Source organism: Mirounga leonina, unplaced genomic scaffold (assembly GCF_011800145.1).
Source record: "Mirounga leonina isolate KUSES-001 unplaced genomic scaffold, KU_Mleo_1.0 Mir_126, whole genome shotgun sequence".
Taxonomy (NCBI): Eukaryota; Metazoa; Chordata; class Mammalia; order Carnivora; family Phocidae; genus Mirounga; species Mirounga leonina.
Genome location: NW_023270314.1, coordinates 17,070,262 through 17,097,696, shown reverse-complemented (window position 1 = coordinate 17,097,696; position 27,435 = coordinate 17,070,262). Strand labels below are relative to the sequence as shown.

The following is a 27,435-nucleotide window of genomic DNA, read 5'->3' as shown; positions in this document are numbered from 1 at the left end:
TTCCAGATTTCCACTTCTTTCCTGTTTTCTTTTTTCTGATTTCTATAAATTCACTAATTCCTGTTTTAGTGGTTTACTCTTCAATCCATTCAGTATAGTTAACTCTTCAACAACACGGAGGTTAAGGGACACCAATCACCACACAGTCAAAAATCCAAGTATAACTTTTGACTCTCTGAAAACTTAACTACTAATAGCCTATTGTTGCCCAGACACCTTACTGATGACATAAACAGTTAATACATATTTGGTATGTTATACTTATTATATATACTGTATTCTTACAATAAAGTAAGCTATAGAAAATATTATTAAAAAATCGTAAGAGAAAACATATTTGCAGTACTTTTTCAAAAAAATCCACGTATGGGGCACCTGGGTGGCTCAGTTGTTAAGCGTCTGCCTTTGGCTCAGGTCATGATCCCAGGGTCCTGGGACTGAGCCCCACATTGGGCTCCCTGCTTGGCAGGAAGCCTGCTTCTCCATCTCCCCCCCCCCCCCCGGCTTGTGTTCCATCTCTCACTGTTTCTCTCTGTCAAATAAATAAATAAAATCTTAAAAAAAAAAAATCCATGTATAAGTGGACTCATGCAGTTGAAACCCATGTTATTCAAGGGTGAGCTATGGTAACTTTATTTCAGTGACATACTTTTCTCCATTGTGAATTTTCATTTGGTTTTCCAAATTTACCTCTCCCTGCCTTGTGGTTCTATTTGTACATGTTTAAAGTTTCAACCTGTTCTACTGGGTTTTCTTTGGAGAGGTAGAGAGAAGGCTCCATTGTGTCTAGTTATTCTTTCTCATAGTGGGTTTGAAGCTATGTTTCTCTTCAGTAGGGGTTGCTTACTCTGTGCCCTAGGTTAGAGAGATTTTTAAATTTGCCTCTACTAGGACACATTATGGGTTTTCCAGCTGTAGAACATGTAATTTCTTGGTTTAGGATTCTCATAACACAGGAGTGGTGTGAGGTTTAACTTCCCACTTCCTGTGTGGTGAGCCTACCCAACCATATCCCCTTCTCACAGAACTTCAGTTTCATCAGGTTCTTGCCATCATCCATGTATCCATGTGCTTCAGGGAAGGACCTGAGGCAGGAGGCTTGGGAGAATGCCTAGGACCACTTCTTCCAACACTGTTGCCAGGAGCTCAGATTCCTCCACATGACTTCTCTTTGCCAGACTTCTCTGGTGAATGTGGTATCCCCTCTGTAAAAGCAGCTTGTGTGGACAACTGAAGGGGACTGAGTAGATGGTGTATTCAGTGACTAACCGTACCGCTGAACTCTAGAACCAATTTCCTACATTTCCTTCAGGCTACAGGAGACCCAGTATTGAAATGAAGTCAGAAACAACATTCAGGTAAAATGAGGCCACTTGCAAGAGCTTTCCTCATAAATGATCAACTCGACACAACCCTAGAAATCAGCTCCTGGGAGAAGAGTTGTGCCCCAACTCCAGTATTCAGCCAGGCTGGGTGGCCATTCAAAACCCACTGGCATCCATATTCAAGAGCCAACTTGCCCCAGGCATGAAACCATGTATAAGGTTGCCTTATATCAAAACTGCTAAAGAGGAAACAACTTTCTCAAGAGGGAAAGACCTCGGTGTCCCCACTCCCATTTGGTTTTCTTCCAATTTCTACCTGACAAGGCCTGTCTGGTTTGGTGACTATGAAAGAAATTGCTAAATGTGGCAGTAAAACAGGAGAGCTCTACAGATTTTGGTACTGAGACTGAACCCAAGGGCAGACACGTGCCACAGATGGAGTTAAAACATGAAATGCGAGTACAAAAATATACAGGAGAGGAGCAAATAAGAATATGGCACAGCCGAAGGCAGTGACAGGGGATTGGATTCCACTGCACGTGGGCCAAGGCTGGGAGGCGGGCTGAGGAGCCTGGCGATTCTGGAAGCTGGATGTGGAGCAGATGAAGGGCCGTTCCTGAATGCCTTATTCAGAATGCTTGGTCATACTGCATGAGAGAACTGCTAGAGCAGTTTGAAGTACTTGCTCTCTTCTAAGAAAGAATCTCCCTGGGAGACAAGTCTTGTATTTTGAGAACATTTTTCTTCTCTGGCCACAACTTTCAATATTGATCAGCAAAAGAAATTTCAATACTGATCCGCTGAAAGAAATGGCTGCCAGGGAGGGAGCTAACTTGGCACACGGCACAGGGCTTGGCTCAGAGGCTTCCTCAGGCTCTGAGTGGGAGGGAGCAGAGAAAGGACAGCAGGGGAGGGAGGAAAACAAAGAAAGGAAGAGGGCTGAAGGACTATGGGAAGGCCAGAAGCTCTTTTCACAGTGGCACTAACAGTCAGGGTGGAAGGAGACCGATAAATCCTCAATTGTCTCTGTTGTCCCTGCCATTTCTGTGGCAGTTCTTCTTTCGCCTCTTCAGCAGAGCACACAAAGGGGCTCAGGGTGTGGGCGTGGGTTGCCGAGGGTCCAATCCTGGTTTTACCGCGGCCCACATGGGCACGCTGGAAAAATTCCTGAGCCTCTGGGAGCCCCTCTTCTCTTACGTATAAATCTGGGATGATGACAGGGCAGACCTCAAAGGCTCCGGCAAGGAATGAACGAGATCCTTCCACAAAGCATTCAGCAGTCTCAGCACTTGGTCAGAGGTCAGTACCCACTATCATTTTCCGCATTAAACATAAGATGTCCTTCTTTTCCCCCAAGAGATTTGCCTTCAGTCATCCACCTCTTAGAGAGTCCGTTTCTCACAGGGACTGCATTTCAATCAGCACTGGTGTCAAAACTACGTCCATTTCAGGCCTCAGGCTGTAACCCTGCTTTAAAGGCTTGAATAGTTCTAGTTGGGTGGGAACTGCTATTTGCCATTTAGATGGTACAGATCGGGGTCTTACAAGAGGGAGGTAGGTGGCAGGAACTGGGGAATTAATGGGTTCCAAATATTTGCATATAAAAGGCTGCCTCCATCTGCTGATGCCCAGCAGTAATAGAGTATGATGGGAACAGGAGGAGGAATCTTCTTTGCATTCTGAGCAGGCCTCTGAAATTTAAGAGGTAGGAAAGCTCTCCCAAGCTTGGGAACATTGGCAGGGATCTATGGTGACCTGGTGGGCAGGGGGTGAGGGGTGGCTTGGAGAGGGCTCTTTATTGTATTTGGACCTGGGCAGCTCATCCCAGGAGGAGGTATCTCTTAGGCTCACTGCTGGGAGCTGAACCACGCGGGTCCCTTGTCCGCCTCTAAACTCACCGAAGCCACTCGTGACGGCTTCTGTCCCCAGCCCAGGGAGCAGGTGGAATATCCTGAGACACTGGAATACCGACAGCTCTGTCCGTGACGTGGCCACGGTGTACCTCAGGGGTTAATGTGCCCGCAGGTACAAGGCCGCGGACTGGGGAGAGCGGCCACACCCACAGGAGAGGGCGAAAACACCTGCCATGCATCGTCCAGCCCTCCGCGCCTGGCACCAACTCCCTGGTTCCTTACGTGCTGCGTGTTGATTTTTGTTTGTATCCCAAACAGCACAATTTCAATGTGAGAGGGAGCAACAGAACATTTCCTTCTCTATCTTCCCTGGCAAGCCCTTTAAAATGCCCTGATCTTCCAACTAAGTGGCCACACAGCTCTGCTCCAGCGGCCATACAAAGAGCTGTGAGGCAGGAAAGAGGGGCCCGGCAGCGTGCTGTTCAGAGGCCATTATGGGCAGGGTCACAGACTGACTTCCCAGTTCCCATGGGTCTAAATATGCTCAACATTGCAAAAGAGACAAAATGCCGATTTTATCTAGCCTTCAAATAGATCAAGCACTCACAAATTTGTTCTTCAAACATGTAACTGATATGGGGGGCAATGGGGGAAACCCTTCCTTTTTTGCATCTGAGGCATAGTTTTTCAAAACCACGTGGTGCTGGTAGGAATTAGTTCAGCTAATTTGTGGAAAGATCTCATAGAAAGAAATTTTGTCTTTTGCCAAAATAAATTTCATAATATCAAGGAAATACAAATTAGCAATACTAATAGCTGCCTGAGTAGCCTGCTGTCAGTGTTGGTGGCGTTTTTGCTAGTAACTTCCCATGGATTAATCTCTTCCTCATCAATGCACGCAGATCGGAGTCTCAGAGAGCATGGATGTGAAGAACGCCATCTCAAGTGTGACCATCAAGGAGGCTTCATTTTTTAAAAGATTTTATTTATTTATTTGACAGAGTGCGTGTACACAGCATGGGGAGCAGCAGAGGGACAGGGAGAAGCAGGCTCCCCGCTGAGCAGGGAGCCCGACGTGGGGCTCTATCCCAGGACCCCGGGATCATGACCTGAGCCGAAGGCAGACGCTTAACTGACTGAGCCACCCAGGTGTCCCAAGAAGCTTCTCTTGTTAGGGAAATGCTCTGTGGAATTTATGTTACATTGGTACTTACAGATTTAATACTCCATACAAAGCCCCTCAAGTGTCATGGCAGGGGGACTGAGGGTCAGTAAGGTCCAAGTTACAGAGAGGTTTCCACAGGTTTCGGGCAATGAAGGACTGGCAAAGCCTCACAAAGTTTTGCCGGGGCATTTGGAACGCGACTGCATACTGTGCTTTCATGTTTGGTTAACTGTTCTGTGGCCCTAGTTCCCTCTGGCTTTGCCCACGCCCTTCCCCCTCAGTCATATTGACAATTTATTACTTTCTGACAAAGTATTAAGCATCCTCTTTGAGTGTTCACACACTTGTCTCTATTTTGAATATTCTTCACAGGAGATCTACCACTAAATCTCCAGCTTATTAGAGGGGATAAGTCGATCCCTCGTTTGCCCCAGAAAACCCCTTCCAGGCCTTTCTCCAGCACCCTCTCCAAATTGTGCAGGATGTTTAGGCCTCAACAGAGAATCTTCCTGGTATTATAGAGAGCTACATGTTGTGAAGCCCAACCTCCATGACTTCCAGCCACCCGACTCAGGTGCTAGCTTGGCTTATTTCCTATGAAGGGTTCAATGTGTACCCCACAACGGACTCACAGAACTGCCAACTCTGCTCTACTTCAGGGTGTGCTCCAGTCAAAAGAAAAAAGGAAAAAGAGAGGAGGAAGGAAAGGAAGGAAAAAAGGAGGAAGGAAAGAAAGAGGAGGGAGGGAGGAAAGGGAGAAAGAGAAAAGAGGAAAGAAAACCAGCCAGTCCCCACCTTCCAACGTGATTAAATAGGTCAGCCTTTGGTCCTGGGTTACATGTGGGGAGAAATGAATCCTTCTGGCCAAGGAAGAGCCCACAGAGCCTCTGCAGTTATAAAGTGGGTCCTTCCTCCTCACAGACATTATAACTTTGACTAAAACTTATTAGGATGACTTTCCCTCATATTTCTATTGCACAGGAAGATCAGAACAGCTCCCAGTTGGGGCAACCCCCCCGCCACGGCTTTTGGGACTGAACTCCCCAAGGAGACACACTCATCCAGGGCACGAGTGTGGTGCCCACCTCCCAAATTACACACGGAAATGTGCAAATACGTCGCACATGAAAGAGAAAAGTTTACATCACTTCTAAGCCATAAGTGTGAAATAAATTCAGTTTCTCTGAATTCCTAGTATTGTTTAAATTACAAAGGAGCAGACAGGGGTAGAGAATCCACATCTTGTGTTTTCACCATCAGGTTGCACAGACAGTTTGCTGATTATGGATCAGAATGAAGGAATTACACAAATTCCCTGTCATTATTATAGACTTCCTTTTCTACAACTAATTTCCACATTCATTAATCTTGTGAGTTCCTGGGGTGCCTGGGTGACTCATTCGGTCAAGTGTCTGCCCTCGGCTCAGGTCCTGATCCCAGGGTCCTGGGATTGAGCCCCACATCAGGCTCCCTCTGCCGCTCCCCCTGCTTGTGCACACACGCTCTCTCTCTGCCAAAAAAGAAGTTTTTTTTTTTTTTTAAAGATTTCATTTATATATTTGTCAGAGAGAGAGAGAGCACAAGCAGGGGGAACGGCAGGCAGAGGGAGAAGCAGGCTCCCAACTAGCAAGGAGCCCGATGTGGGGCTCGATCCCAGGACCCTGGGATCATGACCTGAGCTGAAGGCAGATGCTTAACTGACTGAGCCACCCAGGCATCCCCCCAAAAATAAATTCTTTAAAAAAAAATCTTGTGAGTTCCTAAGGTCGGCCACAACTTGCATTTACCTCTCACACCTCGTGTGTGGACAGCACCGCACGCTCAGCCCAGTCAGCCATCCTGACCACTGGCTTCCTTGACTGTACCATGTTCTCCCTCCCCAGCTACAGCTCACCCCTACCCTGCCCAGCTCATTCTTGTTTGTTCTTCAGGTTTAAGTTTAGATAGCCCTTCCTGTGGGAAACTTCCTTGGCTATCCCTTCCTCTAGGTTCGGCTCCTGTCTTTAATCACTTATACTATAACTTCCTTATGTTTCCATAACCCCCTCAAGACTCTAAACTCCCAGAGGGCAGGAGACAGGTCTGTTTGCTTCATAGATTTCTTCCCCAATACTAGCAAACCTTGCCTCATAAAACATGTCCTGAGTAATATTTCCCAAATGAATGAATCTGAATGAGAGTTATGTGGCAAAGAAGAAACCTCTGCCTACAAGGTTTTACTGCCTAAGGTCTCAAAACCCAACCAGAATTTTTTCCAGGCTGATATTCTTTTTCTTACCAATAAAACGGTGCTTATCTTACAACTTTCCCTTTCACTCATTCATCTACTGGATACGGAAGTCTTTCTTAGGCTTTGGTTTGCCATCTTCCCTGAAAGGCAGACATAAACCCTTTTTCTTTCTTGCCCTGTTTGTTCCACAGAAATCCCTCTAAGCCCTGCCTCTGGAGGTAGCAGTTCTGATGCACCCCCGGAGCCTGCTCTCACCTGGCAGGCACCTGCCTGGTGACAACACTGTCCGTAGGTTACCATTCCCTGGAGGGCAGATTTGTTGCCATGGAGAGAGATGGGCTGGTAAGCAAAACCAAGCCAGCTTGGAGAGATTTAAAAAAAAAAAAAAAGTGTTTCGTGCCTTTGCACTTGTACCTGTCAGCTGGCTTTGCAAAAAGCTTTATAAAAATAATCACAGTAGAGAAAACTGGTGAGAATGTTGCTAACAAGCAGGATATAAAACACAGATTAAAACCAAAGCTCAACAGGAGAAAAATCCATTTAAGTTCAAATGAAAGAATCTAAACAACTGGATACCAAACAAGTCGAGGAAGAGAGAGACAGCCTCGCTTCACTATTTTCCTAAACGAATATTTTTCGTTGTGAAATATATGAAACATAGAAAAACAGCATCAGATACAGAGTAACAACAACAAACACCCATTACTGCTTAGTCGTTAGCAGGAACTTCACTTTACAGAGATGTACGAGGTCAGTACTATTGGAACCCCCGTTTTACAGAGGAGGAATCTGAGGCACTGAGAAGTTAAGAAACACAAGTCTAGAAGAAGCAGAACCAGGATTGGAACTCAGGCAGTCTGACTAGTTTCCATGCCTGTAAGCACCAGGCTACGCTGCCTCTCATAGTTTACATGCGAACAAATGCATACAACATATATACAGTTTCAAATAACATGCATGATCATGTAGCTGCCATCGAGCTAACCGAACAGTACCAGGAAGATCTCAGAAGCTCACTGTGGCCTTTTCTCAAGCACATACCCTTCCCCTCCCTGTCACCCCTTCTACCAAGATAACTATTATCCTGAATTTTGGGTTAATTTTCTTGCTTTTTGTTACAGTTTTAGTATCTATATACCTAAATGATATATTGTTAGTTTTCTGCTTCATGTCAATAGAATCATAATATGTGTATTCTTCTATGACTTACTTATTAAACTCAACATTATGTTTTTGAGATTCTTCCCTGCTAATGAGCACATCTTTGGTTCATTCCCTTTTTTTGAGCTATAAAGCCTTCTGTTCTTAGTTTATCCATCCTATGATTGGACACGTTGTTGATTCCAGCTTTTGTCATAAAAACAATTCTGTTGTATGAAATTTTAGCAGCACCACATCACCTGGATGGTCTATTAAAACACAAGCTGCTGGGTCCCCTCACTGGAGTTTTATTTGGTAGATTTGGGATGGGGCCTGAGAATTTGCATCTCTAACAAGTTCTCAGATGATGCCAATGCCACGTGACTCAAGGACTACACTTTCAGAACCAGCGCTCCAGGGTACAGACCTAGGAGAACTTCGGAGTCACAGGACATGCAAAGGCCTGACTTCACCAGGTATGCCGAGGTGTCATCCGTCTGTCTACAGATTCACAAAGCCATCTGCTGTTACTTCGTGTTTGTAATTTGTACCTCTCTGCTTACTCCAGCTGTGTTTTTAAAATATATTTACTGGCCATTAATGTTCTTCTGTGTCATGAGTGTTTGGTTCTTGCTCATTTTTCTACTGGGTTGTTTGTGTTTCCTTTATTGATCTGTGAGAGTTCACTGTATTTTATGGATAGGAATCCCTCTTCAGTTATACAGGTTGCAAAAATCTTTTCCCAGTTCATAGCTTATCATTTTACTCTCTTTATGTTGTCTTTTGAAGAACGAAAGTTGCTAATTTTAATGCAGTTAAGGTTATCCATCTTTTATTGTTCATGCTTTTTGGGTCTTAAGATATCCTTCTCTAAGATCATAAAGACGGTCTCTCCCAAACTATTTTTTCTATTAGTTGTATTTATTTTGCCTTTCACATTTAAGTCTTAATTTTCATGGGCTTGATTTTAGTCTATGGTGTGAGGAAAGGATTCAATTTTAATTTTTTCTACACTGTTTTAGTTGTTCTGATTTTGTCTTAATATCTAGAAGGGTAAGACTCATACAGAAATGTCACAAACATTCCTAGCATTTTGTTCTTCCGTATACATCTTAGAATAAGTTTATGAAGCTATATGAAAACCTCACTGGAATTCTGGTTATAACTGTACTGTCTCTAAAGATCCATCAGGGAGAATTAATATCTTTACAATGTACCTATGAAAGAACACATATATCTTCATAGTATGTTCACATTTAATTGCTGCTGCGTCTGAGATATTACTGTTTTTTATTCCCAATGTTGTTTGTCACCCTTTGTTTTTGATTAGTCTTATGAGAAATTTACCTAATTTATTACCTTTTTTCCAAATTTGTTTTCGAGAAATAATTTGTGGTAAAATATACATAACACAGAACTTAGCATTTTAACCATTTTAAAGCATGTACAGTTCAAAGGCATTAAGTACATTCACACTATTGTACAACCATCACCACTATTTACCCTCAAAACGTTTTCATCTTCCCAAATTGAAATGCTGTACCCATTAAACACGCAGTCTCTTTCCCCACCCCCCAGCCCGACAACAACCATTTTACTTCGTGAATCTATGAATTTGACTACTCCAAGTACCTCATATAAATTGAATCATACAGTATTTGTTGTTCCGTGTCTGGTTATTTCACTCGGTGTAATGTCTATACCCACCACCCATTTTGTAGCATCTGTGAGAATTTTGTTCTTTTATAAGGCTGGTTAATATTCCATTGCATTATATGCCGCATTTTCCTCATCCATTCATTCGCTCATGGACATATGGGTTTCTTCCACGTTTTAGCTATCGTAAATGACACTGCTATGGACATGGGCGTACAAATATCTGTTTAAGTCCCTGTTTTCACTTCTTTTGGGTATATACACAGAAGTGGATTGTCAAATCATATGATTATTATGTTTAATTTTTTTGAGGAACCACTATACTGTTTTCCATAGCAGCTCCACCATTTTACATTCTTAACAGTAATGCGCAAGGGTTCCAATTTCTCCACATTCTCACCAACTCTTATTTTTTTTTGATTTTTGGTTTTTTGTTTTTTAAATAGCTATCCTGATGGGTGAGGTGATATCTCACTGTGGTTTTAATTTGCATTTTCCTAATGTGTTAGTTGCTTTAAACAATAAACTTTGACTTTATTATTAAAAAAAAATTTAAATTTTTAATTGAAGTACAGTTGACATGTAGTATTATATTAGTTTTAGGTACACAACATAGTGCTTTGACAATTATATATTATGAAATGCTCACTGTAAGGGTAGTTACCATCTGTCACCAGACAACGTTACTACAATATTATTGACTATACTGCCTATATTGTACTTTTTCATCCCCATGATTTATTTTATATCTGGAAGTTTGCAACTCTCAATCCTCTTCACCTGTTCCTCCTCTCTCCTAGCTCCCATCCGCTCTGGCAACCATCAGTCTGTTGCCTATATTTATGAGTCTGTTTCTGTTTGTCTGTTCATTTGTTGTGTATTTTAGATTCCATGTAAAAGTGAAATCATATGGTATCTGTTTTTCTTGGATTTAGTTCACTTAGCATAATACCCTCCAGGTATGTTGTTGAGAATGGCAAGATCCCCCCTTTTCTAGGTGTATATACACATGTTCTTTATCCATTCATCAGTGGACACTGAGGTCGCTTCCATATCTTGGCTAATCTAAGTAAAACTGCAATAAACAGAGGGATGAATGTATCTTTTTGATCTACTGTTTCCATTTTCTTCAGGTAAATACCCAGAAGTGGAATTACTGGATCATATGGTGTTTCTGTTTTTAATTTTTTGAGGAACCTTGCATATTGTTTTCCACAGTGGCAGCACCGATTTACATTCCCACCATTAGTGCACGAGGGTTTCCTAATTCTCCACATCCTTGCCGAACTTGTTATTTATCTTTTTGATACTAGCAATTCTGTTGTTAGGTGCTATCTCATGGTGGTTTTGATTTGCATTTCTCTGATGATTAGTGATATTGAGCATCTTTTCATGTTCTGTTGGCCACCTGTAAGTCTTCTTTGGAAAAATGTCTAGTCAGGTCCTCTACGCATTTTTTTTTGTCTTTTATTCCTTCAGAGTGTTGAGTTACAGGAGTCTTTATATATTTTGGATATTAACCCTTTATTGGATATATCATACTGCAAAAATCTTCTCCCACTCAGGAGGTTGCCTTCTCGTTTTGTTGATGATTTCCTTTACAGTGCAAAAGTTTTTTAGTTTGATGTAGTCCCAGTTATTTATTTTTGCTTTTGTTTCCCTTACCTGGGGAAACACATCCAGAAAAATATTGCTAAGGCCAAGAGTTTATGGCCTATGTTTTCTTTTAGGAGTTTTATGGTTTCAGGTCTTTAATCTATTTTAAATTTATTTTTGTGTATGGTGTAAGAAAGTGGCCCAGTTTCATTCTTTTACATGTAACTGTCCAGTTTTCTCAACACCATATGTTGAAGAGACTGTCTTTCCCCACTGTATATTCTTGCCTTTGTAGATTAATTGACTATTAAAATGTGGCCTTATTTCTGGACTCTCTATTCTGTTCTCTTGATTTATGTGTCTATTTTTATGCCAGTACCATGCTGTTTTGATTACTATAGCTTCATAGTATATCTTGAAATTTGGGATTATGAGATCTCCAGCTTTGTTCTTCCTTCTCAATCTTGCTTTGGTAATTCAGGGTCTTTCGTGGTTCCATACAAATTTTAGGATTATTTGTTCTAAGTTCTGTGAAAAATGCTTTTGGTATTCTGATAGAGATTACACTGAATCTGTAGATTGCTTTGAGTAGTATGGACATTTTACCAATATTTGTCCTTCTAATCCATGAGCATGGAATGTTGTTCCATTTCTTTCCGTCTTCTTCCATTTCTTTCATCAATGTCTTATAGTTTTCAGAGTAAGGTCTTCACCTCCTTGGTTAAATTTATTCCTAGGTATTTTATTCTTTTTGATGCAATTTTAAAGGGGACTGTTTTCTTACATTCTCTTTCTGCTAGTTTGTTATTAGTGTAGAGAAACTCAACAGATTTCAGGATACTGATTTTGTATCCTGCAACTTCACTAAATTCATTTATCATTTATTTTTATTCAATATTTGTTCTCTATTTTCTTATCTATAATTTTTTCCTTCCATTACTCTGTGTTTATTCTGCTATTTTCACTTCTTAAATTAGATGCTATTATAGAAATAAGGACCGCAGACCTAAAATTTAAAGTTAGGACAGGTGTTTCCTAATGGCCTGCACTCAGGAAAAGAACACATGGTCCACAAGTAGATAGCTCCACTCCTTTGGCTCCTAGAGTCTAGAAGTTATAAGAGGCCTTATGTACATATTTATGTGGATAATATAGGCAGAAATGGCCCCATAACACACATCAGTCCTCAAGGTCCTAGTCTGAGAAAATCTTTCCCTGTGGTAAGGAGTCTAGAGCTTGTGGCCAGGGGTTCCTGGTATTATAGTGGGGAGTCTTGGAAAGTGCTATCTTATGACATGGAGAGGATGTAGCTATTTCTGGCAGGTCAGGGGTGACTGGAGTCTTCATCTATGCATAGCTCATTAAATTAGACCAAAAAAAAAAAAAAGACTCAAAGTTCAACCTTTGAAGCTTTGATATGTAGTATTCTTCCCATTATTCAAACCCAAGTAATTTATTTTTTAAGATTTATTTGAGAGAGAGAGCACGTGAGAATGAGCATGAGCACGAGAGAGAGAGAATCTCAAGCCGACTCCACGCTGAGTGCAGAGCCTGACATGAGGCTCCATCCCATGACTCTTGAGATCACAACCTGAGCCAAAACCAAGAGTTGGACACCCAACCAACTGTGCCACCCAGGTGCCCCCAAACCCAAGTAATTTCTAATTTTATTATAATTTTTTGATTTATAAATTTTTAGAAGTTTGGTTTCTGATTCCATGTAGGTTTTCTCTCCCTTGATTAGTCTAACAGTTATACATTCTATTTGTTTTATAGTTTTCTTAGCTATTTAAACACATTTAAGACGAACCATGAGAGACTGTGGACTCTGAGAAACAAACTGAGGGTTCTAGAGGGCAGAGGGGTGGGGGGATGGGTTAGCCTGGTGATGGGTATTAAAGAGGGCATGTACTGCATGGAGCACTGGGTGTTATACGCAAACAATGAATCATGGAACACTACATCAAAAACTAATGATGTAATGTATGGTGATTAACATAATAAAATAAATAAAATAAATAAACACATTTAGAATCTAAAGCTAAACTCTTTTAAGAGAACCTCTTTTCCAGTAGAATCACAGCACCCTGTAACTGATTTGCTATCCCCCCTTGCCAATTTATTGTGCTGTTTTTATTTAGTATCTCAATTCTATCATTTTTAGTACCACACATTAGACGTTCTTGTTTCTGTTTTATATAGCCAATGTATCTACAAATTTATTACTATCCTAGCTTAATAATCCATTTTACTTCTCAGATCTTCCATCTGGGACCATTTCCTTTTCTTATCTGAGTACATCCTTTAGAAAATTTTCTTCAGAGCAGTTTGGTTGGCATTAAAATTCCTCAGGTTGTGTTTTGCCTGAAAATGTCTTTAATTTATCCTCTTTAATGGTATTTTTACTACATAGGAAAATTCTTTCATGTATGTTAAAAAAACTTTCATGTTAATATTCTTAGACAACTAAAGATGTAACTCCATTGTCTTTTGGATCCTATTGTTGTTTCTGAAAAGTCAGCTTTCATAGTCTAAATATTATTTATATAGATCTGTTTTGTCTTTCTTTCCAACTGCTTTTATTATTTTGTTTAAAGTTCTTCAGTTTCATTATGAAATACCTACTTATAATTTTCATTTCTTCTACTCGAGATCTGTTGGGCTTTCTGTATCTTCAGTTTACTATCAATCAACAATTCTGGAACTTTTTCTTTTTCTTCTCATCTACAGTATTTCCTTTTGAAATTCTATTGCAAGCATCTTAGGTCATTCCCCTAGTCTCATAATCTCATTTTTTTTTTTTTAATTTTCCCTCTTGTCTCTCAGCCATTTTCTGGACTATTCAGATCAATTTTATCTGTTTAATGCACTGAATTTTTAATTCTTATTTTAAAAATAAATCTCCAGAAGTTCCATTTCCTTATTTTTAAAATCTGTGCAATTTATAGTCTCTTGTCCTTGTTCCTATTTTCAACACTTTAAAAAACATTTCTGAAATGTTAAAATATTTATATTTTTGACTGATAAATTCAAGAATGAATTGTTTATAGGTCCCACTCCACTGTCTGCTGTTTCTACTGGCTTTTTCTCATGGTGACTTGTTTCCTTGTGTTCTAAGTGAAAGCTGCCTTTCTCCCGAGGGGATTTCTGTTTATTTCTGAGTCACCTAGAATTGTTTGGGATATTTACACTGCCATTATCCTACAAATGAAAACCTACTCTAATTATTCTCTCCTTTCTCAATGTTTCCCAAAAATCATTTCCCAATGAATAAAAATCGATGCTGGGAGCATTTGGTATTACTCTCAACAGGAGGATCACAAACTGGATTATTCTCACTTCGGAATTACAAAGAAAGAATGTGAGAAACATGCTGCTGAAGTATCTTACAAATCAAATTCTTTGGGTCACCTGGGTGGCTCAGTCGGTTAAGCAGCTGCCTTCGGCTCAGGTCATGATCCCAGGGTCCTGGGATCGAGTCCCGCATCGGGCTCCTTGCTCAGCAGGGAGCCTGCTTCTCCCTCTGCCTGCAGCTCCCCCTGCTCGTACTCTCGCTCTCTCTCGCCCAAGCTCTCTCTCTCTAACAAATAAATAAATAAAATCTTAAAAAAAAAAAAAATCAAATTCTTTACCACTTGCATCTAGGTTCATCTTGAGGATTTTTATTCGGCTGTGAAAGTACTACTAATAAGAAATGTCCCTTCTACAGTTTGGTTCCTAATCCATCCATATCAGCTCTACAGCAAATCATGAATGATGGAAAGTGCATGATTATTTATTTCAGTCACACCATGAAAACTGGCTCAAGGAACAACCCTACCATCACAGAAATGCACAAACCTGTGAGGGTCATCTGGATCACAGTTAGGAAGAAACTGAGTGATGGCTTCTGCCACTTCTTCATTTGATAAAACATCCCAGAGTCCATCAGTGGCCAAGATCAGCACATCATCTGATCCATGCTCATATTTGGAGAGATCGTAGACTCTTACCTGAAAAGAATGGGAATATTCCTACTTAAGAGGTTGGGAGCACATTATTTCCCACAACAAATGAGCTTCTGAATTCCTTTCTCTTTTCCCATCTAGCCTAGGTATTTTTAGGTATGCACTATAAGGTACCTGGTTGTGGAGCCAGCTTTGTGGCCAGGGGTAGCCTCCTTCGGAGACTTGCCATATAGACATATGGCGCTCACCAGGGGGGCCTAATAGTTGACAAGGAAGAATGAGTGGAAAATGTAATAATGCCTGAGACATAGCTAGAACAATACTTATAGTCGATACTGTGCTAGCCAGAAGAGCAGTCAGAGGCTTGCCTCCTTCCTCCTTCCACATCCATCCATTCCACAAAGACTTAACTAAGGGCCTGCTCTGTGCCAGGTGCTCTAAGTATAAAGATGAATAGCAGATTTCCCTGGTTCTGGGCTCTGTCTGTGGGGGAGAGAAAGCCAGCCTCAGATCTTTAGTAGTTGCTCTGTGTGTATTTGTCTAGGACTGAAGGAGACACACTTATTTAATGGGCTCACATGAATCACTTTCTGGTTTACCTGTTTGAGGCCCTAGGGGCAGGGCTCCTCTCATGTAAGGATGGGGCTCAGAGCTATACTCAGATTTGAAGGGCCTCAATCTAGCCTCAGTTATAAAGGACACATGCTAAGTCTGAATCTCCAAACTGTATCTTGGCAAACGTGACATCTTTCCTCATCTCTAGTACCTGGAAGGACCTGGATATTTCAATATCCGCCCAAACTCTTGGAGAAGAACAGTATAACCTTGACAAAACTAGTAAGAATAAAAATGAAGCAGTATTTGGGTTAGGTCGCAAATCTATTTTCACCCAACTCTGGCAAGAAAAGAGTTTGGGGTTTCATTACTATTCCCTCCTAATTTGGCAGAACCAGCCCTGTGTACACCACCTCACGAGCTAAGGACGAACGCAGGTCAGTTTTGTCAATCTTCTAGTTCCTTCAACCCCCTCTTTTCTCTCTCCTGTCTTCTAAAAGCAAGTCTGAGTGAAAGCTGTAGGCCAGGGGAGGGGCAGGGAGAGGAAGGAGGTTGGAGTTTAAGCAGCTGCGTGCCCCATCACACACAGTCAGTGTTAGGTCATCTCAAACCTACAGAGAATTCAATTCTGAGAGGCCTACAGACTGCTCAAATCCACATCTTTGAAAGCCACGCCTCCTATGTTTTAGAAAGGTTTGCTCAGGCCTGTGACACTCTGACATAGGGCGGTCCTGTGGACTAACAGCCTACACCCAGCAGCAGAAAACAACAAAAATACCACACACCTACCCACAGAGCCCTTGGAAAATGAGCTCAAATGAAAAGCAGCCTCCAGGTACCACGCCTCTGTGGCCTGCTAACTAGGTGGTAACAATTAGCTAGTGGCCCAGTGCATGGCCCACACTCAGGGGAAGAGAACTCAGGGGTGTACTGGACTGGCTTTTAACATTTTCTCAAAAGGGATATCCACTTTAAGGGTGAGTTTACCTCCTAGAGAAGGCACTCTGCCTTATGAGGCCAAATTAAAGAAAACAACAAGGAGAATCTTCAGTTTTCAGCAGACTGGAAAGTCCCAAATGCCAGAATTCTATCCTCAGGCCACTGAACTCATGTGGTCTAGTTTTCCTTCCACAGAAGCAACCAAATCCCCTTTGCTGTATTTTCTTGTGATTCCTGGGTGTCACAAATGTTCTAGCAGTGCTTCTCAAATGCTAATGTGCCTAGGAATCCACTGGGGATCCTGCTAAAATGTGGATTCTAATTCAGCTCTGGGGTGTGGCTGGAGAAGCTTCATGTCTAGCTTACTCCCCTGTGATGCCGATGCTGTGGGTCCTGGGACCGCACTCTGAGTAGCGAGGCTGAAGAGGATTCCTACAGGCCCAGGCTCGCAAACAAGGAGATCCAGGGCTTGGTGGCCTCTGTGAGGCCTCTGAGGCAGGCTTTAGAGAGGACAGCAAATGTTGGCTCTGGCCTCCCCAGTCCTGGCTCACTACGCTGTAATTGCCAGGATGCAATGACTTTGCTTAAGAGAGACTGCTCACTTCTTCTTGGGGTCTATCTACAATACACTTCTGCAATAATCCAAACTCCACAGAATAAAAAGTGTTATGGGAGGTGGGGAGATGATGTTGGGTACTCCAGTTCCAGTTTTATGCCTCTAGCTAAGTGGGAGATTCCATCTGTCTTCTAGCTCCTTCTACAGGAAAGATTTCCAGGTCTGAAGATAACATCCATTTAATTTCAGGACTACCCTGGGTTTAAGGTGCCAGAATCTCTTCCAGTGCTTTTCTGCCGGCCAAACATATGTAGAGATTCGAGCTGTTTAAGCTGAAGTCATCCTGCCCACTACCCAAAGGGAAATCTAGCCAACAGAATGGGTGTGGACTGATACACAGAAACATGTCAGAAAACACTCGCTTCAATTCCATCAATAAATTGAATCCTTCCCTAATTCCACTATTCACATTTCCACACACAGCTCCCTAATGCTGTTTCATTAGCCAACAAGAAAATCCTTTCAAAACCATTCTCAAGTATTTTTAATGTAAATAATAAAAAGCTGGTCTCAACCCTGTTCCCTGAGGCACTCCCCAATTAACATCCTTTTAGGTTTTTATTGCTACCCTTTATTTCCTGCCCTTTAGCCAATTTCCAAAGGACTCTGCCAACTTTCCACTTACAACTCGTGTCTTATACATTAACCTGTGATGCAGAACATTTTGTGAAAAGGCTTTCAGAAAAACTGGGCTGCAGCACAGGACAACACACTGCACGCCCATCCTCCCTGGCGGCAAGGGCTCCAGAGGATCCTGGCAGGCTCTGGAGTCCTGACCTCCTCTCCCCAGAGCTGTTGTTGGCCTTCCTCTATCAGACCACACTCACCTCTCCAAAGCTCCCTCTTCAATTCTGGAAATAGCTTCTTGATATTCCAGGAAGCCTCACATTAAACTAATGGCTCGGAGGCTCCCCAGGACTCAGACACCAGCAAGAGAGAGTCTCTGCGGGCCCCAGTCAGGGAGAGATGTACCATGCAAATGTCTCTGTGTGAGGGAGAGCTGGAGAACAAGGTCAGGGCTGCTCGTGGCTCCTTCCAATGTTCCCAGCTGCCAAGAAGGGACAGAAAGGCCACAGGAAGCTTAGAGATTCTTGCAGTTTTTGAGGGCAGTATCATTTGAGCAGCTGAGAGATGGGGCCAGTGTGGATCCGTCTGCCCTCCCAGAAGCGCCTTTATGTGTTTATTGAGCACTTACGATGTGCCAACTACTCTTCTAGGCACTGCAGATACAGCTGTGGACAGAAGTGACAAAGTCCCTCACAACTTCTTTGGAGGGTGGGAAGGGCAGAGGGAGAGGGAGAGAGACAATCTTAAGCAGGCTCCATGCCCTTGGAGCCCAATGTGGGGCTCGATCTCATGACCCTAAGATCATGCCCTGAGCCAAAATCAAGAGTCAGAGGCTTAACCGACAGAGCCACCCAGGCACCCCCCAGTCCCTCACAACTTCTACACTAGTACATGAGACAGACACACAACTCCAACGTCAGAAGAGGATAGGTGCTCTGAAGAAAAGTCCGAGTAAGAAGAATGACAAGATGGGGTCACTGGGTGATGGACATTAAGGAGGGCACGTATGTAATGAGCACTGGGTGTTACATAAGACTAATGAATCACTGAACTCTACCTCTGAAACCAATAATACATTGTATGTTCATTAATTGAATTTAAGTTAAAAAAAAAAAAGAATGACAAGAGTCCTTTTAGAACATGGCTATAGCAGGCCTCTCCGGGAAGGCACTGTTTGAACAAAGATCCGAACAATTGAGGTGATTTCCCACAGGCCCCTTCCTTACTCTGGATGCGGTGTTAGACTGGGGATGCAGTGCCCCCCTCTGCTGCCACAATCCTGAAGGACACCAACAAGCAGTGTCTGTTCCTCTTCCCCGGTCCTTGCAGTCACAAGCCTGTGCACCCCCCAGCACAGCTCTCCCTAGCTACACCTGTTTGGGTCCCTTTGTTTGTCTCTGCCAGACTCTCATGTGATCATGCTCAGACTCTCCTGTGCTTAAGAATCACCTGGGGTTGGGGACGCCTGGGTGGCTCTGTCGGTTAAGCGTCTGCCTTCAGCTCAGGTCATGATCCCAGGGTCCTGGGATCGAGCCCCACATTGGGCTCCCTGCTCGGCAGGGAACTTGCTTCTCCCTCTCCCTCTGCCTGCCGCTGCCCCTGCGTCTGCTCTCTCTCTGTCAAATACATAAAATCTTTAAAAAAATTCACCCGGGGTGCTCATGGAACAACTTGAGATTCAAGGGCCCACCTTTAACATTCTGATTGTGTCGATCTGAGCAGGCATCAGCTTCTTTAGACAAAGGCCAGCTAATTCCAATGCAAGTGGCGGGGGAGCCTTGCCTGGGAAACACTGTCAGAGGCAATAAGCTCCTCAAGGGGCAAGGTCTGAGTTGTTCTCTCTGCTTCTGTCGCCAGAACACACAGCTTAGCGTTTGGTAAGCAGTCAATAAACAACCAAGAGAAGCATTGGCCTCACTGCACATTTACCCTTATTCTGCCTACAGCGAACACACAGTGAGTTGGTCCTCTTCTCTTCCCTCCCCAAATTCACCCCCTGGCCAGAGATCCCACTTTGCATTTCTTCTGTGGGCCTCACAGTATTTTTCATAGTAAATAACAATAGATCTTCAGGACATAGTTGCTGAGACCAAGAATAAATGAGAGGAAGGGAGGAAGAAAACTAATTCAGTGTCGGAGGTCTAGTCAGAGGCTGCTCTAATATGGTGACCGAGCAGATTTCGCTCGTTACCTCCGACGAGCCATCACCAAAAATGCAATGTGCTGATATTTAATGGAAGTCGCAGACTCTCTCCTTTTCTTTCCCTGTCCTCACTGGAGCTGCTAACAAAAAACTCAGTGTAAGGGAGGGAGCAGGAAGGAGCCTGGGGGCACGGAAGACCCTTGGCTACTGTGCCCGAGTGAGCCGGGTGCCAAGTGCTGTCCCTGGGCCCTCGGCGGCAGAGCACTTAGAGACGCCCTTAATGTCATCACCGGGCACCTACTGACACAGGAGCTTGCGACAAGCAAGTCTTTCATCCAGTCCCACCACTTAGTGCTCAGCCGCAGGCTGCTGCTTCAGCACTTGTGGAAAATGTGTGTTCGCCTCTCCGCTCTATTACGGAGGGAACTTCGGTGGCACGTTAAGATGGTTCATATGGGTGTAAGCTGATGCTGGCTTCTCGAAGCTACTTTTAAAAAAGAGCCCATCAATTCTTCCATTTGTCAAATCTCGGCTGCTTCTCTAAGATGCCCTGGCGGTTTTTACAGCTTTATCAACTCAGCAAATTTGCCCAACCTTTCTTCCCTCTGAGGTACTCAGCAGAGGCCCATGAGCTCCCACAGCTCAGGCCTGGCTTTTCTGGAGGAACGAGAGCCCTGCCTTTGGGATCAGAGCCCTCACTTCAGGTCTCCGCTTCTAACCAGCTTTGGGACTTGAGAGAAGCCATTTATTTTCTTTTGCTCTCAATTTTCTCATCTCTGAAATCATTGTTTAAAAATTGAAAAAAAAATATGTTAACGCCTATTCCACCCCTCTCACAAAGCTGTTAGAAAGATCAAATGAGATAACGTGGAAGGAAACTACAAATTCTAAGGTACCATGAGTTATTATTAGATGGTGCTGATCTCAGGGCAGTACACCTGAAAGTAAGCTAGTTGGTGGAAGGAAATGAGTAAGAGTGGGCTCAAGGGCCTTGGGGTTCAAGTACAAGTCTCATTTAAAGTAACAGGGATTGGGAATCTCAGCAGTGTTCTTGGCAGAAAAGCTAGACGGTTCCCAAGATAAAGGATGCCAATAGGTGGTAGAAAATAAGGAGAGGACAAAGTCTTATCCTTTATACCCCATGTAGCCAACTCAAAAGCTCAACCTAGAGAACTTTGAATATGGCACTTGTACCAGAAAAAAATAATACTTCTTTGTGGTCCTATAAACCAAGCAGATTATTTCAATGTTGGCATTCTGGCAAACTGTCAAGAGAGCATCCAGATTCTCTCTTGTGATTCTATCTATACTATGTCATGAAACACACACTGAATTTGGTGGCAAAAGACTTGGGTTTGAAACCCACTTCTGCTCCTTAAAATTTAGGCAAAAACATTTGGTCATTCACATTTCCAAAGTCTGCTGACCACCTGCTGGGAATGTGCAAAGCAGCAGTGACTCATCACATGGAGTTCAGGAAGAAGGAGCTGGATCTTATGCCTTACACATAGTGGGAACTGCAGGAGCCAAAGCCTGGGGAGGTGAGAGAGGGCTGGTGTGCTTGGGCAGCTTTATATTGTTTGGTTTGGCCACAGTACTGGATTTTCACCGGGGAATGGTGAGGGAGAAGACACGACCTTTCAAATCTTCAGTGTCTCCCTAGTGAAATGAAATGTTAGCATGTGGTGGCCACTGTGGATGCTTATGGCATTAATGTTCTCTGACTCTTTCATCATAGGAGTTAGGGCTGCATGTGACTGGCCACATGACCTCAGAGCATCTGACTGCAAATGCATCAAGGTACAATTAAGTATTACAAATACGCTGGTACTCACGCTCCCCCAAAGGAGCCAGTTGTTTGGGCTGCGGGTATAATTTTATATTTGAAATATACCACAGATATTCTTGTGGGTTTGCTTTTTCTTTTGCAGTCTACAAAGTAAACATGTGACTTTTGAGGGCGGATACAACTTAATAGCTAAAATGTTTCTACACCAGCTGAAGTATCAGGTAGGGAGCCTGAAGCTGAATCCAGTGCCTGGCGACTCTAGTGGAAGGCTTCCATTTTCTTCTCATGAGGCCAGTACTTTGCCCCTCAAGGAGGTAATAAGCTATAGGAAGGAATTTCCTTTACATGTCGGGCTACTCCCATGATCCACTCCTTTCTTTGGGCTTCCACTGGCTTGTGCACCACTGAGTCAAAGGCTCAGTGAATGAATGGGCTTGAATCTAGCTTATCAATCATTTGAGGAATAAATTTGTATTCATTAAAATGCCCATTTATAGAGATAAAGGTCAGAAGAAACCCCATCCTGTGAGTGAAAGGATGTGGGTGTAGTGTAGGTGGATTGAGTTGTGTCAAATCCAGTGAGGAGGCACACAGAGTGACCTTATGTCCCTGTGTGCATGAGATAGTTTTGGTCTGTGCTATTTTCCCAGCATAATTATTAATGATGTCCACACTGACTCTCAAAAATGTTCTGGTTGAGAGGATAAGTTATATCATCACCTGATGAATAAATAATGAAATGACTGCTATTCTTTATTCGTGTACTTGCTACTTCTGGCCATTGGGACTTAACATAACCACATAACCGGAGTTTTACTACTTCACAGGACTTTTTTCACACCATGGCAGGATTTCAGAGATCTCCAGTAAGCAAGAGAGCAAGTTATTATGTGCCTTGCCTTAGGAGAGAAGACACAATCACGCCTGGTAAGCTGTGGGACACCTGCTGGGTGGCAAAGTCAATCCCCAGGCTTGCAGTTATTCTGAAGCAAGGAGCCCAGGTCTCAGCAGATCTGTGTTCAGGTGGAGAATGAGGTGTGTAGTATCCCCAGCTTACTAGTCCGGCATTGAGCCATGTGCACTGTAAGAATGAATCATGCTGTCCAGGACTAGAACACAGATGCAGAACAAACCCATGTTAGGATTAAAAGCTGAAGTTCCTAACCCTCCTACACTGTTGGTGGGAATGCAAGCTGGTGCAGCCACTCTGGAAAACAGTGCAGAGGTTCCTCAGAAAGTTGAAAATAGAGCTACCATACGATCCAGCAATTGCACTACTGGGTATTTACCCCAAAGATACAAATGTAGGGATCTGAAGGGGCACATGTACCCCAATGTTTACAGAAGCAATGTCCACAATAGCCAAACAATGGAAAGAGCCTAGATGTCCATCAACAGATGAATGGAGAAAGAAGATGTGGTATATTTATACAGTGGAATATTATGCAGCCATCAAAAAATATGAAATCTTGTCATTTGCAATGACGTGGATGGAACTAGAGGGTATTATGTAAGCGAAATAAGTCAATCAGAGAAAGATAAGTATCATATGATCTCATTGATATGAGGATTTTGAGAAACAAGACAGAGGATCATAGGGGAAGGGAGGGAAAAATGAAACAAGATGAAACCAGAGAGGGAGACAAACCATAAGAGACTCTTAATCTCAGGAAACAAACTGAGGGCTGCTGGAGTGGAGGAGGGTGGGAGGGATGGGGTGGCTTGGGTGATGGACATTGGTGAGTGCTGTGAATTGTGTAAAACGATGAATCACTGACCTGTACCCCCGAAACAAATAATACATTATATGTTAATAAAAAATGTTTAAAAAACCCAAAAAACCCTGAAGTTCCTGGAGCACAGTGAAGAATGGCTTATGGCAGTATTATTCAAAGAGTGGTCTTTGTTTTATGGGTTTTTTTAAAAGATTTTATTTTAAAGTGATCTCTATACCCAACATGGGGCTCAAACTTCAAACCCTGAGATCAAGAGTCACACACTCTACCGACTGAGCCAGCCAGGTGCCCCTCAAAGAGTGGTCTTTGGATTCCCTGCTTCAGAATTGTCTAAAAATCTGAAAACTCCTAGGACCTGCTTCTAGACCTAGTGCTTTAGATTTCAGGAAGTGGATTCCAGGGATTTGCATTTTTTTGATACGTTATCTTATTTCATTCAAATACCAGTCTGATCACACATGGTCCAAGAACACTCAAATAATAAACCAAATATAAACAGAGTTAAAGATTGGTCTTCAGCGGCGCCTGGGTGGCTCAGTTGATTAAGTGTCCAACTCTTGATTATGGCCCAGGGCATGCCCTCACGGGGTTGTGAGATCGAGCCCCACATCGGGCTCTATGCTGGGTGTGGTGCCTGCTTAAGATTCTCTCTCCCTCAGGGCGCCTGGGTGGCTCAGTCGGTTAAACGACTGCCTTCAGCTCAGGTCATGATCCCAGGGTCCTGGGATCGAGTCCCGCATCGGGCTCCCGGCTCAGCGGGGAGCCTGCTTCTCCCTCTGACCCTCTCCCCTCTCATGCGGTACTCTCCTGCTCACTCTCTAATAAATAAATAAATAAATAAATAAATAATCTTTAAAAAAAAAAAAAAAAGATTCTCTCTCCCTCTCCCTCTGCCCCTCCCAAAGCTCTCTCCCACTCTTTAAAAAAAAAAAAAAAAAAGATTGGTCTTCAAACATTATAGCCGATGATGCCATGCTTGCCAATGATCTGCTGAATGGTTTGGTGGCCACTGATGTGTAGATGTCATTTTATGTGCCTGAGATCACAGGCATGCATTTTCCTCATATATATATTAAATCTGTTTTTATTTTTTATTCTTATTTTTTATTTTTTATTTTATTTTTTTGTTTTTTGTTTTTTTTCATGGTAAAGTCTGCTTTATTGGTGGCAGTTAGTATAAGTCAATAAATATTGATCCCCAAAGAAGAACTCATTTATTTATCAGTTACTGGTCCATAGAGAGCTGAATGAAACTGAAACAACTGCCTGCTGAGATGATAAACTGAAGTCAACCCTGCTTCTTGGGAAATGAAGCCATAGCTAGCTGATATATGGCATATGCTGTTCCACCAACTTAAGCATCATAGTGGCTCTATACAGGAGGGCATCAGCTACTCCACCCTTTAGATGCACTGGAATTCCATTATCCTCCTGAAATAGCTTTTGTTTCTCTGGAACTTTATTTTCAAACTGCCTGCATGAAGCAGTACTTATGGTCCTCTGGGCAATCTGATGAAGAGCCAGCAGATGCCGCATCTTGGCTCGGTTACTACCCACCAACTGCGACAACCGACCACCAGGAACCTTATTCTTATTTTTTAAATTAAAATCTACTCCCAACATGGAGCTTGAACTCAAGACCCCGAGATCAAGAGTCTCATGCTCTACCAACTGAGCCAGCCAGGCGCCCTGGGATTTGCATTTTTAAACAAACTTCTTAAACTGTTCTTCTGTGTGTAATGCAATAAATAAATGCAAAAAAAGATACTACATGTTTAACTGAAACATTCGAGTGAAATTATTATTTTTCAGAAGGGGATCAGAGGGAAATAATCTCCAATGAGAAGAAACATTTGACACAATACAGAGGTTGGCTCCCTTGTGTGACCATAAATTTTATGAGCTGCCAAGCGAGATTTTTTGGTGTCAAAGTAAATGTCAAATTCTGGTATTCAAATAGCTAGTTACTTCCCAAGTCACTTCGCAATGGAAACGAGCCAGAAAAATGTCACACACACACAAGTGATTTTTACAGCTAGACCAGAGAGTTAGAGATGCAGATGGAGGACAAGCTAAGTCACAAAATCTTTCCTAGATGTAGGGTCAGATGGCACCTTAGTCGAATAAAAGCAGCTTCTCTACACTCTTGATGGGATTCCCTGCCCCACCCCACACACATTTTCAAAGTGGTGGTGGTGGTGGTGGTGGTGGAAGGGGAGCAGATGGCCTCCGAGAGTACAGCACCCCAACTGAAAAGAAAGATGCATGAAATGTTGGCCGAAGGGCACAGACTTCCAGTTATAAGACTAGGGATCTCAAGTACAGCAGGGGAACTATAATTACATGTAATCTGTATATGCTATGTAATATATATGTGTGTGTACACATATACATTATATATATAAAATATATACACATCTATATATAATACTATATTATATACTTAAAAGGTACTAAGAGAGTAAAGCTTAAATGTTCTCACCACAAAACAGAAGCAGTAATTATATGATGTGATAGAGCTATGGTGGTAATCATTTTGTAATATACATACAAATATGGACCAGGCTTAGTGATGTCCTTGACCACTGGTGTGTGGCAGAGATGATGTTTCTAGGCCTTCTGAGGCTAAGACTTTTTTTAATTTTTCTTTTAAGATTTATTTATTTTTAGAGAGGCAGGGGAGGGGAGAGGAGGGGACAGAAGGAGAGGGAGAGAATCTTAAGCAGACTCTCCACTGAACGTAGAGTCCGAAGCTGGGCTCAATCTCTCCACCCTGGATCCTGTCCTGAGCTGGAATCAAGAGTCAGATGCTTATCTGACTGAGCCACCCAGTGATACCCCTGAGGCTAGGTCTTAAAAAGCCTTGTAGCTTCTGCTTGGCAGTCTTGAACCACTCACTCTTGAGACGTTTTTTTCTCAGAATCCAGCTGCCATGCTATGAAAAGCCAAAACCCCATGAAGAGGCCATGTGTAGCTGCCTCAGCTGAACTAGCTGATAGCCGATGTCTACTACCAGCTATATGAGTGAGCCATTTTGGACTTCTAGCCCATCTAGTCTTCAGATGACTCTAGCCCCAGCTGACATCCAACTGTGACATGAGCAACTCCCAGACAGAACCACCTGGCTGAGCCCAGACAACTCACAGAACTAGGAAAGCTAAGAACCTATAAATACAAATAATACACCGTTCTGTCAAGACTCTAAGTTCTGGGGTGGTTTGTTTTGTAGTCCACAGCAGCACAAGGCACTGTAATGTGATAGATTACTTCTAGGCCCCCTCCCCCGATGGGGCTGGGGAGATGGGATGGGACACTGAGCCCCCTGGAGTTTTCTCCTTGGTTTCTATCTGTCCATAAGCAGCACTTGTTCTCTCTGCTCCTGTCCTCCAGCAGGCAAACATTAGGAAGACCACTTTCTGTGGGGTGGGGAGAAGAGAGCCCACAGCTATCCAGTGCGGAAATTTAATTTGGATGGAGTAGAAGAATAAGAAGTCCATTTTGAGGGGCGCCTGGGTGGCTCAGTCTCTAGGCATCTGCCTTCGGCTCAGGTCATGATCCCAGGGTCCTGGGATCGAGCCCCGCATCAGGCTCCTGGCTCGGTGGGGAGCCTGCTTCTCCCTCTCCCTTTGCCTCTCCCCTGCTCATGCTCTCTCTCTCTCTCTGTCTCAAATGAATAAACAAAATCTTTAAAAAAAAAAAAAAAAGAAGTAGATGGCCATTTGTAAAAATTTCTCTATGGCCCAATAAAGTACTAGAATCTTACGATAATTAGGTTACCTAAATCACTTGGTTGATTACCGTGAAAGTTTCCTTTTCATCTATATCTATACCGTACCTATATATCTGTATCTACTTATCTACATCGGCCTTACCTTCATTTTTATCTGAGTGGATTTAATAACCTCTACTTATTTGACTTATACTATCTAGTTTACTTAAATATTTTATACAATTTTCACAGTATTTAAAATTTAGGTTTTGCTAACTTGTAGCATTTAAATTAAAACTCCTGGGGTGCCTGGGTGGCTCAGTCATTAAGCGTCTGCCTTCAGCTCAGGTCATGATCCCAGGGTCCTGGGATCAAGCCCCGCATCGGGCTCCCTGCTCCACGGGAAGCTGCTTCTCCCTCTCCCGCTCCCCCTGCTTGTGTTCCCTCTCTCGCTGTGTCTCTCTCTGTC

General features: G+C 42.9%; 2 protein-coding genes across 3 annotated transcripts in view; both read right to left on the bottom strand.

The window, feature by feature from the left end:
- Positions 1 to 27,435, bottom strand: part of PPM1H (protein phosphatase, Mg2+/Mn2+ dependent 1H) — a 244,476-nt gene that overhangs the window by 9,284 nt on the left and 207,757 nt on the right. For both annotated transcript variants that reach the window (XM_035002242.1, XM_035002243.1), the window contains exon 9: positions 14,806 to 14,957. In XM_035002242.1, coding sequence (XP_034858133.1) covers positions 14,806 to 14,957 — 152 coding nt within the window. The remainder of the gene's footprint in view (positions 1 to 14,805; positions 14,958 to 27,435) is intronic.
- LOC118008635 (cytochrome c oxidase subunit 7A2, mitochondrial-like) lies at positions 24,405 to 24,830 on the bottom strand. The gene is given in 2 exon segments (XM_035002244.1): positions 24,405 to 24,613; positions 24,616 to 24,830. Coding segments are annotated over 2 exon segments (246 nt in total). The 5' UTR covers positions 24,794 to 24,830; the 3' UTR covers positions 24,405 to 24,545.